We start from the raw sequence: 12,389 nt of genomic DNA, 5'->3' as shown, positions 1-12,389 counted from the left end.
TGTGTGTCTGTGTGTGCATCTATGTGTGTGTGTGATGTGTGTGGTGTGTGTGTATGTGTGTGCATCTATGTGTGTGTGTGATTTGTGTGTGTCCATGTGTGTGTGTCTGTGTGTGTGTGTGCATCTATGTGTGTGTGTGATGTGTGTGTGCGGTACTCACGTGTTACTGAACCGCAGAGGTAGCTTCCTTTGCATTCTCTCTTCATAACGCTTCGATAAAAGGCTGATGAATTCAGTTTTAAAGACAGACTCCAGCAGACTGTCGTACTCCTGCTCATGTAGGATGAAGAAGTCATCTTGCAGTGTGCTGCATAATGAAAATAAGTTGGACTGTTATTATCGCAATGAAATAGCGGACAGTCAATATGACCAGCTCAATCCCATTTTCAATAGCATTAATTGAAGGCAAAAAAAGTTGTCAATGAGCAGAAGCAGTCTCCTTCGAGTATGGAACCCAAACAGGTTGACCGCTTTCCTCCCTCATCTCCTACTCAATAGAAGCACCTCCAACAATGCAGAGCTCACCTTAGAGCTGCAGTGGAGGATATGAATACACAACCTTCAACCAACGGAGCTAAGCTGCAACCACAGAATGTAACACAAGTCTTATGTCTGTGATCCTAATATGTCCTGGCAAGGGTCGATGTAAGACTGTCAGGCAACACATTGTGAAAGTTGGTGCATACACAGCAGTGAACTCTGAGAGACAGTGGTTTCTGCTGCTTGCTCAATGACGCGAGTTTACCTCAGTGAAACGGTTAGAATCCGCTCCAGCTCAATCTTTCTCTTCAGTACTTCTTTCACCTGTCCTTTCATAGGACCGTCCTTTACTTTTTCACGTCCAATGAGGTACACAAACTTCGGGGTGAGCACAAGGTCCCGCTTCGCGTTCTGAAAATAGAACACAACAATGGAAGAATATGTAATGGGGAAACTAGATAAATGGAATACAATATTCCTGCAGCAAGTGACCCTTTAAGAGCAATCTTACTGAGTAAGGGTCGCATGGTCTGACCAGCCAATCAAGACCTAGAGCGGGAATCTCTCCGGGGGAGGAGCTTTCCCAGAATGGTGAACTAGCTGGAAGCTGTAGCTGGTGAAGCAAGCAGCCTTGAAAATGAAGTTCTTTTGTTTAACTGAAGAAGCCTACAGGAGGACATCATCACATGTATTAAAAATACAGACAAGGGCGGCATGTGGCGCAGTGGATAGCACTGGGACTACGGCGCTGAGGACCCGGGTTTGAATCCCGGCCCTGGGACCGAATCCAGGCCCTGGGTCACTGTCCACGTGGAGTTTGCACATTCTCCCCGTGCGTGTCTGCGTGGGTTTTACCCCCACAACCCAAAGATGTGCAGGTTAGGTGGATTGGCCATGCTAAATTGCCCCTTAATTGGAAAAAATATATATAATTGGATACTCTAAATTTATATTTTAAAAAATACAGACCAACTTTCCAAAAAAGCTCTTTGAACATAAGGCCCCCCATTGTGGAATCACCAACTGATAAATTAGCGCAAAGGTGCCCAAAATGTCGATTGCGGTCATCGGTCGATCAGAAATTTGTCTCCAGTCGACCACGCAATTCTTGCGCATCGCAAGCTTGGCGCACACATCTTGTGCTGTACCCGCTTTCTCCGTGGAAAAGAATAAACCTAGTTTATATGGTGACACAGTAGAAGGTAAATTAGATACTTACCGTTTTGCTCAAGCCGATGTAACGTAACTCCCACCTACCCCCTGTCCTCACTTATTCATGTTTCACTTTTATTCATGTTAAAAATAAAAGATATCCTGGACTCGTAGAATAAGTGCCATCTAATGGCAGAGACATGGTAGCACAGGTCTCCAATACTTTTTCTCTGCTTTGTACTTGGAGATGAGCAGTCACTGGGGGGCGATCAGGAGGGAGACCCCGTCTGATTTCCTCCCCTTCCCCCAATAAACCCACACAGTTGTTGAGGCCATTCTCATGGGCCTAGACCAATCCCAACTGATATCAGCAAATGCAGCAGATAATGAGGATAAACTCTGGCTAGATCAGTGGGAATCTTAATTCTTTCTTCATGAATCTTTCAGGGTTTATTTTGCAACGTTCGTGCAGCGCAAAACTGTAAAAGGCCGGTCAGTACACCGGATTATTGAGTGACTATAATTGATAAAGTGGCAGTCCACAAATTAGGTATTTTAAAAAAAACTGGGAGGTGCAGATGTTCTGATGGATTATTTACAATGACCCATGATGATCGCTGGTTCAATGCCCAGTCTGTGCCACAATTGGTCTCAGCAAACCTGGCTTAACAAGGGAATGTTAACCAGGCTTCGTGCCCCCGATCAACACATCTGTTCGAAGTGCACTCTTGGTCAGCAGGCAGAGATGGGATTTAAGTTGAACTCTGATGCGCACTTGGGAGGAACAGCCTAATGACACCCACCTTTTACAGCTTACATGTGAATAATACCCACTTGGGCAAGGTGCCAGTGATGCCTGGTGCCTGTGGAATTGTAGGGAAGCAAAATTATTGGACGAGAGGAGACTGGTGAGGGGGAGATAAAAACAGGAAGCATTCAATGATAGTGTGGTTGAACTTCCGGGTGCGGCGATGACCAGCTGAGTCGCACGTTTCGGCAGCTCCCTGTGAAACGGACTTTTGGGCTCTTGATAGGAGCCCCAACGGCAATTTTAACGGCTGAAAACACCGTGCGGTAAACCAGAAGGGTGTTCCCCCTGGACACGGATGGAAAAAGGAGAGGAAAGTGGCCGGATTGCAGCGGATCCTTTGGAACAACGGCAAGGAAGGCAAGCAGAAACCAAGATGGCGTCGGAAGGTGGCAGTTTCATATGGGGCCCTGAACAACAAGAGTTTTTGAAACGCTGTGTGGAGGAGATAAAAAAGGAAATGAAGAAAGAGTTGTTGGCCCCGATATTACAGGCGATTGAAGGGCTGAAAGAGGAACAAAAGACCCAGGAGCAGGAGCTTCGGGTCGTGAAGGCGAAAGCAGCAGAGAATGAAAACGACATACAGGGCCTGGTGGTGAAGTCGGAGATACAGGAGGCACACCAGAAACGATCTGTGGAGAGGTTGGAGGCACTGGAAAATAACGCAAGGAGGAACAACTTGAGGATTCTCGGCCTTCCTGAAGGTGTGGAGGGGGCGGACGTCGGGGCATATGTGAGCACGATGCTGCACTCGTTAATGGGAGTGGAGGCCCCGACGGGTCCGTTGGAGGTGGAGGGAGCATACCGAGTTATGGTGCGAGGACCGAGAGCAGGAGAAGCTCCCAGAGCCATAGTGGTGAGATTTCTCCGTTTTAAAGATAGAGAAATGGTCCTTAGATGGGCAAAGAAAACTCGGTGTAGTAAATGGGAGAACGCGGTGATCCGCGTCTATCAAGATTGGAGTGCGGAGGTGGCGAGAAGGAGGGCGAGCTTTAATCGGGCCAAAGCGGTACTTCACAAAAAAAAGATAAAGTTTGGAATGCTGCAACCGGCAAGACTGTGGGTCACATATCAAGGGAGGCACCACTACTTTGAGACGGCGGATGAAGCGTGGACTTTTATTGTAGAAGAAAAATTGGAATGATTGGACTACGAAAATGAACGTTTGGACAAAGTGGTGGGACGAGGGGGGGGGGGGCGAAGAGGGATTGTATGATTAATCCTGCGGTATGGTAACTTTTCTTTCTCCCACAGGTGGTGATGGGGGGAGGTGGGAGGGAGAGGAGATGGGGCGTTGGCCATGGGAGGCGGGGCCGAGGGAGAGGCGCGGGCTTGGTTCCCGCGCTATGATAATTATGGCGGGAATAGAGAAGCAGGAAGGAGGGGGCGCCGCACGGGGCGAGCCGTGATCACGGGGGGAAGCCGAGGTCAGCCAGAGTTTGCTGACTTCTGGGAGCAACATGGGGGGAGTAATTACGCTAGCGGGGGGTCTAGCGGGGGGGGGGGGGGGAGGGGGGAATTACTGGGTTGCTGCTGCTGGGGAAAGGGGGGAGTGGGTGCGGGAAAGGATGGGCGGGGGGGCACCGTCTGGGAGAAATACAGCCGCGTGGGAACTGGGCGAGAAGCTGGAAAAAGATGATGGCTAACCGGCAAGGGGGGGGGGGTGGGAAGCCCCCCAACTCGGCTGATCACGTGGAACGTGAGGGGGCTTAACGGGCCGATAAAGAGGGCACGAGTACTCGCACACCTTAAGAAACTTAAAGCAGATGTGGTCATGTTACAGGAAACGCACCTGAAACTGATAGATCAGGTTAGGTTGCGCAAAGGATGGGTAGGGCAGGTGTTCCATTCGGGGCTGGATGCGAAAAACAGGGGGGTGGCTATATTAGTGGGGAAGCGGGTAATGTTCGAGGCAAAGACTATAGTGGCGGATAACGGGGGCAGATACGTGATGGTGAGTGGCAAATTACAGGGAGAGATGGTGGTGTTGGTAAACGTGTATGCCCCGAATTGGGACGATGCCAATTTTATGAGGCGAATGCTAGGACGCATCCCAGACCTAGAGACGGGAAAGCTGATAATGGGGGGAGACTTTAACACGGTGTTGGAACCAAGGCTGGATAGGTCGAAGTCCAGGACTGGTAGGAGGCCGGCAGCAGCCAAGGTGCTTAAGGATTTTATGGAGCAGATGGGAGGGGTGGACCCGTGGAGATTCAGTAGACCTAGGAGTAAGGAGTTCTCGTTTTTCTCCTATGTCCATAAAGTCTATTCACGCATAGACTTTTTTGTGTTGGGTAGGGCATTGATCCCGAGGGTGAGGGGAACGGAATATACGGCTATAGCCATTTCGGATCATGCCCCACACTGGGTAGACTTGGAGATAGGGGAGGAAACAAGAGGGCGTCCACCCTGGAGAATGGATATGGGACTAATGGCGGATGAGGGGGTGTGCTTAAGGGTGAGGGGATGCATTGAAAAGTACTTGGAACTCAATGACAATGGGGAGGTTCAAGTGGGAGTGGTCTGGGAGGCGTTGAAGGCGGTGGTTAGGGGGGAGCTGATATCAATAAGGACACATAAAGGGAAGCAGGAGAGTAAGGAACGGGAGCGGTTGTTGCAAGAACTTTTGAGGGTGGACGGACAGTATGCGGAAGCACCGGAGGAGGGACTGTATAGGGAAAGGCAAAGGCTGCATGTGGAATTTGACTTGCTGACCACAGGCACTGCAGAGGCACAATGGAGGAAGGCGCAGGGTGTACAGTATGAATATGGAGAGAAGGCGAGCAGATTGCTGGCACACCAATTGAGGAAAAGGGGAGCAGCGAGGGAAATAGGGGGGGTGAGAGACGAAGATGGAGAGACGGAGCGGGGAGCGGAGAGAGTGAATGAAGTGTTTAAGACATTTTATAAAAAATTGTATGAAGCTCAACCCCTGGATGGGAGGGAGAGAATGATGGAGTTTTTGGATCGGCTGGAAATTCCCAAGGTGGAAGAGCAGGAAAGGATGGGATTGGGAGCACAGATCACGGTAGAAGAAGTGGTGAAAGGAATTAGGAACATGCAGACGGGAAAGGCCCCGGGACCGGACGGATTCCCAGTTGAATTTTACAGAAAATATTTGGACTTGCTCGCCCCGCTACTGACGAGGACCTTCAACGAGGCAAAGGAAAGGGGACAACTGCCCCCGACTATGTCAGAAGCAACGATATCGCTTCTTTTAAAGAAGGAAAAGGATCCGCTACAATGCGGGTCCTACAGACCAATCTCCCTCCTCAATGTAGATGCCAAGGTCTTGGCCAAGGTAATGGCAATGAGAATAGAGGAATGTGTCCCGGGGGTGGTTCATGAGGACCAAACTGGGTTTGTGAAGGGGAGACAGCTGAACACGAACATACGGAGGTTGTTAGGGGTAATGATGATGGCCCCACCAGAGGGTGAAACGGAGATAGTAGTGGCGATGGATGCCGAGAAAGCATTTGATAGAGTGGAGTGGGATTATCTGTGGGAGGTGTTGAGGAGATTTGGGTTCGGAGAGGGGTATGTTAGATGGGTGCAGCTGTTGTATAGGGCCCCAGTGGCGAGTGTGGTCACGAATGGACGGGGATCGGCATATTTTCGGCTCCATAGAGGGACAAGGCAGGGATGTCCTCTGTCCCCATTACTGTTTGCACTGGCGATTGAGCCCCTGGCGATAGCGCTGAGAGGTTCCAAGGGATGGAGGGGAATACTTAGGGGAGGAGAAGAACACCGGGTATCTTTATATGCGGATGATCTGCTACTATATGTGGCGGATCCAGCGGAGGGGATGCCAGAAATAATGCGGATACTTGGGGAGTTTGGGGATTTTTCAGGGTATAAATTGAACATGGGAAAGAGTGAGCTGTTTGTGGTGCATCCAGGGGAGCAGAGTAGAGAAATAGAAGACCTACCGTTGAGGAAGGTAACAAGAGACTTTCGTTACCTGGGGATCCAGATAGCTAAGAATTGGGGCACATTGCACAGGCTAAATTTGACGCGGTTGGTGGAACAGATGGAGGAAGATTTCAAGAGATGGGATATGGTAGCATTGTCAATGGCAGGGAGGGTGCAGGCAGTTAAGATGGTGGTCCTCCCGAGATTCCTTTTTGTGTTTCAGTGTCTCCCGGTGGTGATCACGAAGGCTTTTTTCAAAAGGATAGAAAAGAGTATCATGGGTTTTGTTTGGGCCGGGAAGACTACGAGAGTGAGGAAGGGATTCTTACAGCGTAGTAGGGATAGGGGGGGGCTGGCACTACCGAGCCTAAGTGAGTATTATTGGGCCGCTAATATTTCAATGGTGAGTAAGTGGATGGGAGAGGAGGAAGGAGCGGCGTGGAAGAGATTAGAGAGGGCGTCCTGTAGGGGGACCAGCCTGCAGGCTATGGTGACAGCCCCATTGCCGTTCTCACCAAGGAACTATACCACGAGTCCGGTGGTGGTAGCTACACTGAAGATTTGGGGACAGTGGAGACGACATAGGGGAAAGACCGGAGCACTGGGGGGGTCCCCGATAAGAAACAACCATAGGTTTGCCCCGGGGGGAATGGATGGGGGATATGGAATGTGGCAAAGAGCAGGTATAACGCAATTGAAAGATCTATTTGTGGATGGGAAGTTTGCGAGTCTGGGAGCGCTGACCGAGAAATATGGGTTGCCCCAAGGGAATGCATTCAGGTACATGCAATTGAGGGCTTTTGCGAGGCAGCAGGTGAGGGAATTCCCGCAGCTCCCGACACAAGAGGTGCAGGACAGAGTCATCTCAAAGAAATGGGTGGGGGACGGTAAGGTGTCGGATATATATAGGGAAATGAGAGACGAAGGGGAGACTATGATGGACGAACTAAAAGGGAAATGGGAAGAAGAGCTAGGGGAGGAGATTGAGGAGGGGAGGTGGGCAGATGCCCTAAACAGGGTAAACTCGTCGTCCTCGTGCGCCAGGCTAAGCCTGATTCAGTTTAAGGTATTACACAGGGCACATATGACTGGAACACGGCTCAGTAAATTTTTTGGGGTGGAGGATAGGTGTGCGAGGTGCTCGAGAAGCCCAGCGAATCATACCCATATGTTTTGGTCATGCCCGGCACTACAGGGGTTTTGGATGGGGGTGACAAAGGTGCTTTCGAAAGTAGTAGGAGTCCGGGTCGAACCAAGCTGGGGGTTGGCTATATTTGGGGTTGCACAAGAGCCGGGAGTGCAGGAGGCGAAAGAGGCCGATGTTTTGGCCTTTGCGTCCCTAGTAGCCCGGCGCAGAATATTGCTAATGTGGAAAGAAGCCAAGCCCCCGGGGGTGGAGACCTGGATAAATGATATGGCGGGGTTCATAAAGTTAGAGCGGATTAAGTTCGTCCTAAGGGGGTCGGCTCAAGGGTTTACTAGGCGGTGGCAACCGTTCGTCGAATATCTTGCGGAAAGATAGATAGGGGAGAACAAAGAAGGCAGCAGCAGCGGCCCAGGACTTGGGGGGGGGGGGGGGGGGGGTGGGGGGGGATGGGGGGGGGTGTGGCCTGAGACAAGGCAGTTGCCAATTAGGGCTAGTTTTTATTTTTTGTTATTTAATATTTATTTATTTGTTGTTGTTTTTGTTTAAATTTAAAAAAGGTCATTATTATCTGTATTGTTACAATGTTGTGTAAAGGATGCACAATGTACTGTGTTGGTTGACCAAAAATTTTCAATAAAATATTATTTAAAAAAAAAAAAATGATAGTGTGGTTAAACCATCCGCGTCCATTCTCTGGAGTTTTCAGTTACCAGCAACATTCAATAAATTTGATTTGCTTCTGGTGATAAAATACTTCAGGCATCATTGCAGCTCCCCAGCATCCCTCTGGTTCTCACACTTCCAATACAGTGCTGTAGTTGTTGGACCTTGATATACTGCAGTGCCCAAACTGGGCAGCAGGGGGTGCTCTAGCAAAGGTTACGGCATTGGTATTTCTCCTATGAGTGGAGCAGACCTTAGCCTGTCTTTATGGTGATGGTGAGGTATTAATAGAACAGCATTTCTACCTGTTGATTCTTATTCATGAGTAATCTACTGGATGCGTCCATTCTAAATATTAGAGGCGAACCTCGATGATACAGCATAATGAAGACCAACTGTGGTGGGAAATTAAAAATTGGTGGATAATGACGAGTCATGCAGGTAAAGGGCCAACTTACAATTCATGAGTCAGCTTATATATCGACTGATAATTTGATAAACAAATATAGGCTGGGTGGAGCTAGTTGAAATCAGACGTACCTTAAACCTCCGATCGTATTTAGTGACGGTATCTGCAAATTCAACCTTCTCTCTTTTCCCAATGAACTGACGGAGCTCAGGTCGATCTTCCATCCCAATGTAATCACCGACAAAGTTCCTGTTGATGCTGTTTCTCCGCCTCTCCTTTTTATTGAGCAGCAGATCAGATGCTGGGCAGAAAATGGTCCCGCTTAAAACCTCAGATTAATCCTTCGGAAGCCGACTAATAATTCTTTAAAAAAACTCTTTTTGGTTCTCCAGATTAATGGAACGTGGCTAACTGAAGCGGCTTCACTTTGAGGCCTGTTTTATGGACCAATATTTTTCGCCTCACCACAATGTCGGTTGTCCGAACAGCCCATCGTCAACTAAGGCTATTCAGATGCAAGAATTGTGCCTCTCCTGGACAAGATAATAATTGTGCCTGTCCTGGACTAGATAAGATACCTGACTATCTTTTGAAAAGGGGTGGGGGATTTATTTTATGGCATCTGCTTCGTCTGCTCTTTACTCGTTGTCTGGAAGATGTAGAAACATCTTAAAGAATGGAAAACTGCTCTTGTTGTACCTATTTTTTTTAAAAGGGAGAAGAAAGGACTCTCAGGTTTATCGGCCGGTCAGTGTGACTTGCCACGTTGTAAAATTAATGGAATCTTACATTGTCCAGACCATCTGGACTTTGTGGAAGGAACGTGGCTTTACTTGGGGGGGGGGGGGGCAACCAGTTTGGCATCATCCCTGGGTGTTCGTGTGCCTCCCAGTTTTTAAAAATAATTTAGAGTACCCAATTATTTTTTTTCTCCAATTAAAGGGCAATTTAGCGTGGCCAATCCACCTATCCTGCACATCTTTGGCTTGTGGTGGTGAAACCCAGGCAGACATGGGGAGAATGTGCAAACTCCACACAGTGACTCGGGGCCGGGATTTGAACCCGGGTCCTCAGCGCCGCAGTCCCAGTGCTAACCACTGCGCCGCTGTGCCACCCCGTGCCTCCCAGCTCCTTGGCTTTTTAGAAGATGTGAGTGCTGGAGTTGGCAGAGGCCAATGGTGTGATGTCATTTACTTGGATTGTGGGTATTGTTGGCAGCATTGGGGATTAAAGGCAAACTGTACCAGTGGATAAAATCATTTTAGTTGGGCCGTGTGCAAGTGGCCACTGTTAATGGGCAATGACCAAATCCCAAACACTGGGGCCCCTCAAGGAAGTGGCCACGGGCCCCTTTTATTTGTGGCTTATATTAATGACATTGATGGCCATATTCAGATTAGGGTTGTGGGGGTGACACCCACGCAAACGCGGGGAGAATGTGCAAACTCCACATGGACAGTGACCCGGGGCTAGGATCAAACCTGGGGCCTCGGCGCTGTGAGGCAGCAGTGCTAACCATTGTGCCCCCGTGCTGCCCCTGCCCACAATTATCCTAATTGACAGTGTCACATCGATGGCCAGCTTTCAGCACATTCAACCATTGAAAAGGATTTGGGTGTGAGTGTTTTACAAGTCGTTTGAAGTTAACGAATCGTGTGGCTCAGGCTGTACAGCGGGCAGCAAATGTTTTACGAGGGCTGAATGCAACCTTTTTAAGTCAGGATGTTAGTGTTTATCTTAAACTCTATAAGCAGCTGGTACGTCCACATCTGGAGCATGTTTCCACAGTTTGGAATCCACACTTCAGCGAGATATACACCTGATAGAGAGTGTTACCAGGAAAATGGAAGGCATGTGGGAAATACCTTAGGAGGCGCTTAAAGAATTCTTGGATTCCAATCGTTCGAGAAGAGGAGATTGAGTTTTGATTTGGTTGAAGTATATAAATTGATACATGGCCTTACTACTTCTAACCTGAAAACATCTTTTCCTCGCAATTACGATATTTTGCGTGGTCATCCGTATAAACCGTCTTGATATTTGTAACATAAATTTGCCACATAGAATTGTTGATACTTGGAACGCTTTGCCTGATTTTGTTGTGAATGCTGAGAATATATTGGATGGGATTCTCCGGCCTCCCAGACACGTGTTTTTCGGCAACGTGGCGTTCGCTGGCGGCGGGATTCTCTGCTCCCGTCATTATCAATGAGAATTCACAATGAAGCCACCCTATGCTGCCGGGAAACCCATGGGAGGGGGTGCACTGTCAGCGGGAATAGGGAATCCCGCCAGTGTGAACAGCCAGACAATAACAATCAGTGACATTTAGAAGATTTGTTAGAAACAATAATGTGATTTGGTGAGTGGAACTTGGTGCACATTCGGCATTGGACAACGGGAGGCTGTGACGGGAATACGATGGAAGGATGGTGGGGGGTTGGCCGCAACGGGAGAGGGACACTGCATGGGTGGTATGGGGGTGGCACAAGAAGAAACATTGAGATGGAGATGATGGAACTGAGATGGATATGGCACGAGGACTTCAAGAAGTGCGGGTGCGATTCATTTACATGTGCTCTGTCCACGGCTCATTATCTGCTTCCTCCTGAGCTATTTCCATGACATTTATTTCCCCCAGTGTGGCTTTGCCATTGCCTTCCACTCTCAGAGGGCCAGGGCAAGGAGGCAGGTCCCAAGTCTCCCTCAGCTAGAACAGGAATCGAACCCATGCTGTTGGTGTTAATTCTGAACCTAACGCAGTAGCCATCTATACAGCTGAGCGAACTGGGGCCACTGTCACAATAAAGATACTCATTTCATTACCGATGTTTTGCATGTCTATTGTTCATCTAAGATAAACAGCAATGACTTTAGTGGGGAATTCAGGAGAAGCATTTAAATTCTGAAAGTGGACAGAATGGTGGACGCAGTATCATGAGGAGTTGAGATGATCAGGCGTGCAAAATATTTCTACCCCTCTTCCATCGTGTTTTGGTGGAAAGGGCTCCAGCAGAAAAGGTAACAGAAGGCGGCATTGCGCTTCTAGAACAATCCCAGGGGACAGTACTTCAAACAACAGTTGTAACGGTTGGACCTGGTAACGGAGTGAAGAATGGTGAATGTGAAAGTCAATGTGAAAGTTGGCGAACCAGTTCTACTCCCAGAATATGGAGGGACTAAAGTTGACTCAGAAGAGTCAACTTTAAGAAATTGGCCATTCCGTGAAGCACCTCTTTGTTTCAGCCTGGAAATACCATTTTCTGAGCAGTAAATTCATTGTTAACACCCCCCCAAAAAGCACAGGGGAGAAAAAAAAGAATATGTTCATAGAATTTACAGTGCAGAAGGAGGCCATTCGGCCCATCGAGTCTGCACCGGCTCTTGGAAAGAGCACCCTACTTAAGCCCACACCTCCACCCTATCCCATAACCCAGTAACCCCGCCCAACACTAAGGGCAATTTTGGACACGAAGGGCAATTTATCATGGCCAATCCACCTAACCTGCACATCTTTGGACTGTGGGAGGAAACCGATGCACCCGGAGGAAACCCACGCACACACGGGGAGGATGTGCAGACTCCGCACAGACAGTGACCCAAGCCGGAATCGAACCTGGGACCCTGGAGCTGTGAAGCAATTGTGCTATCCACAATGCTACCGTGCTGCCCTAAACCCTGCCCTACCGTGTTGATGGGGTTAGGTGAGGGGGGGGGGGGGGGGGGGGGGGGTGCGGAGGCCCGTGTGGAACATTGGCCTGAGACACAGACTGGTGGGGGTGACGGTACTGTTCATTTTGTGTAATGTGTAGCACAGC

At 49.0% G+C, this 12,389-nt stretch overlaps 1 protein-coding gene across 3 annotated transcripts in view; it reads right to left on the bottom strand.

Moving 5' to 3' along the window:
* Positions 1-12,389, bottom strand: part of myo1ea (myosin IEa) — a 207,996-nt gene that overhangs the window by 24,906 nt on the left and 170,701 nt on the right. For all 3 annotated transcript variants that reach the window (XM_072470699.1, XM_072470700.1, XM_072470702.1), the window contains 3 exons: positions 8,703-8,872; positions 746-891; positions 161-307 (listed from right to left, as the gene is read on the bottom strand). In XM_072470699.1, coding sequence (XP_072326800.1) covers positions 161-307; positions 746-891; positions 8,703-8,872 — 463 coding nt within the window. The remainder of the gene's footprint in view (positions 1-160; positions 308-745; positions 892-8,702; positions 8,873-12,389) is intronic.

Source organism: Scyliorhinus torazame, chromosome 12, assembly GCF_047496885.1.
Source record: "Scyliorhinus torazame isolate Kashiwa2021f chromosome 12, sScyTor2.1, whole genome shotgun sequence".
In the NCBI taxonomy this organism is placed as follows: domain Eukaryota; kingdom Metazoa; phylum Chordata; class Chondrichthyes; order Carcharhiniformes; family Scyliorhinidae; genus Scyliorhinus; species Scyliorhinus torazame.
This window is presented reverse-complemented; position numbering and strand designations above follow the sequence as displayed.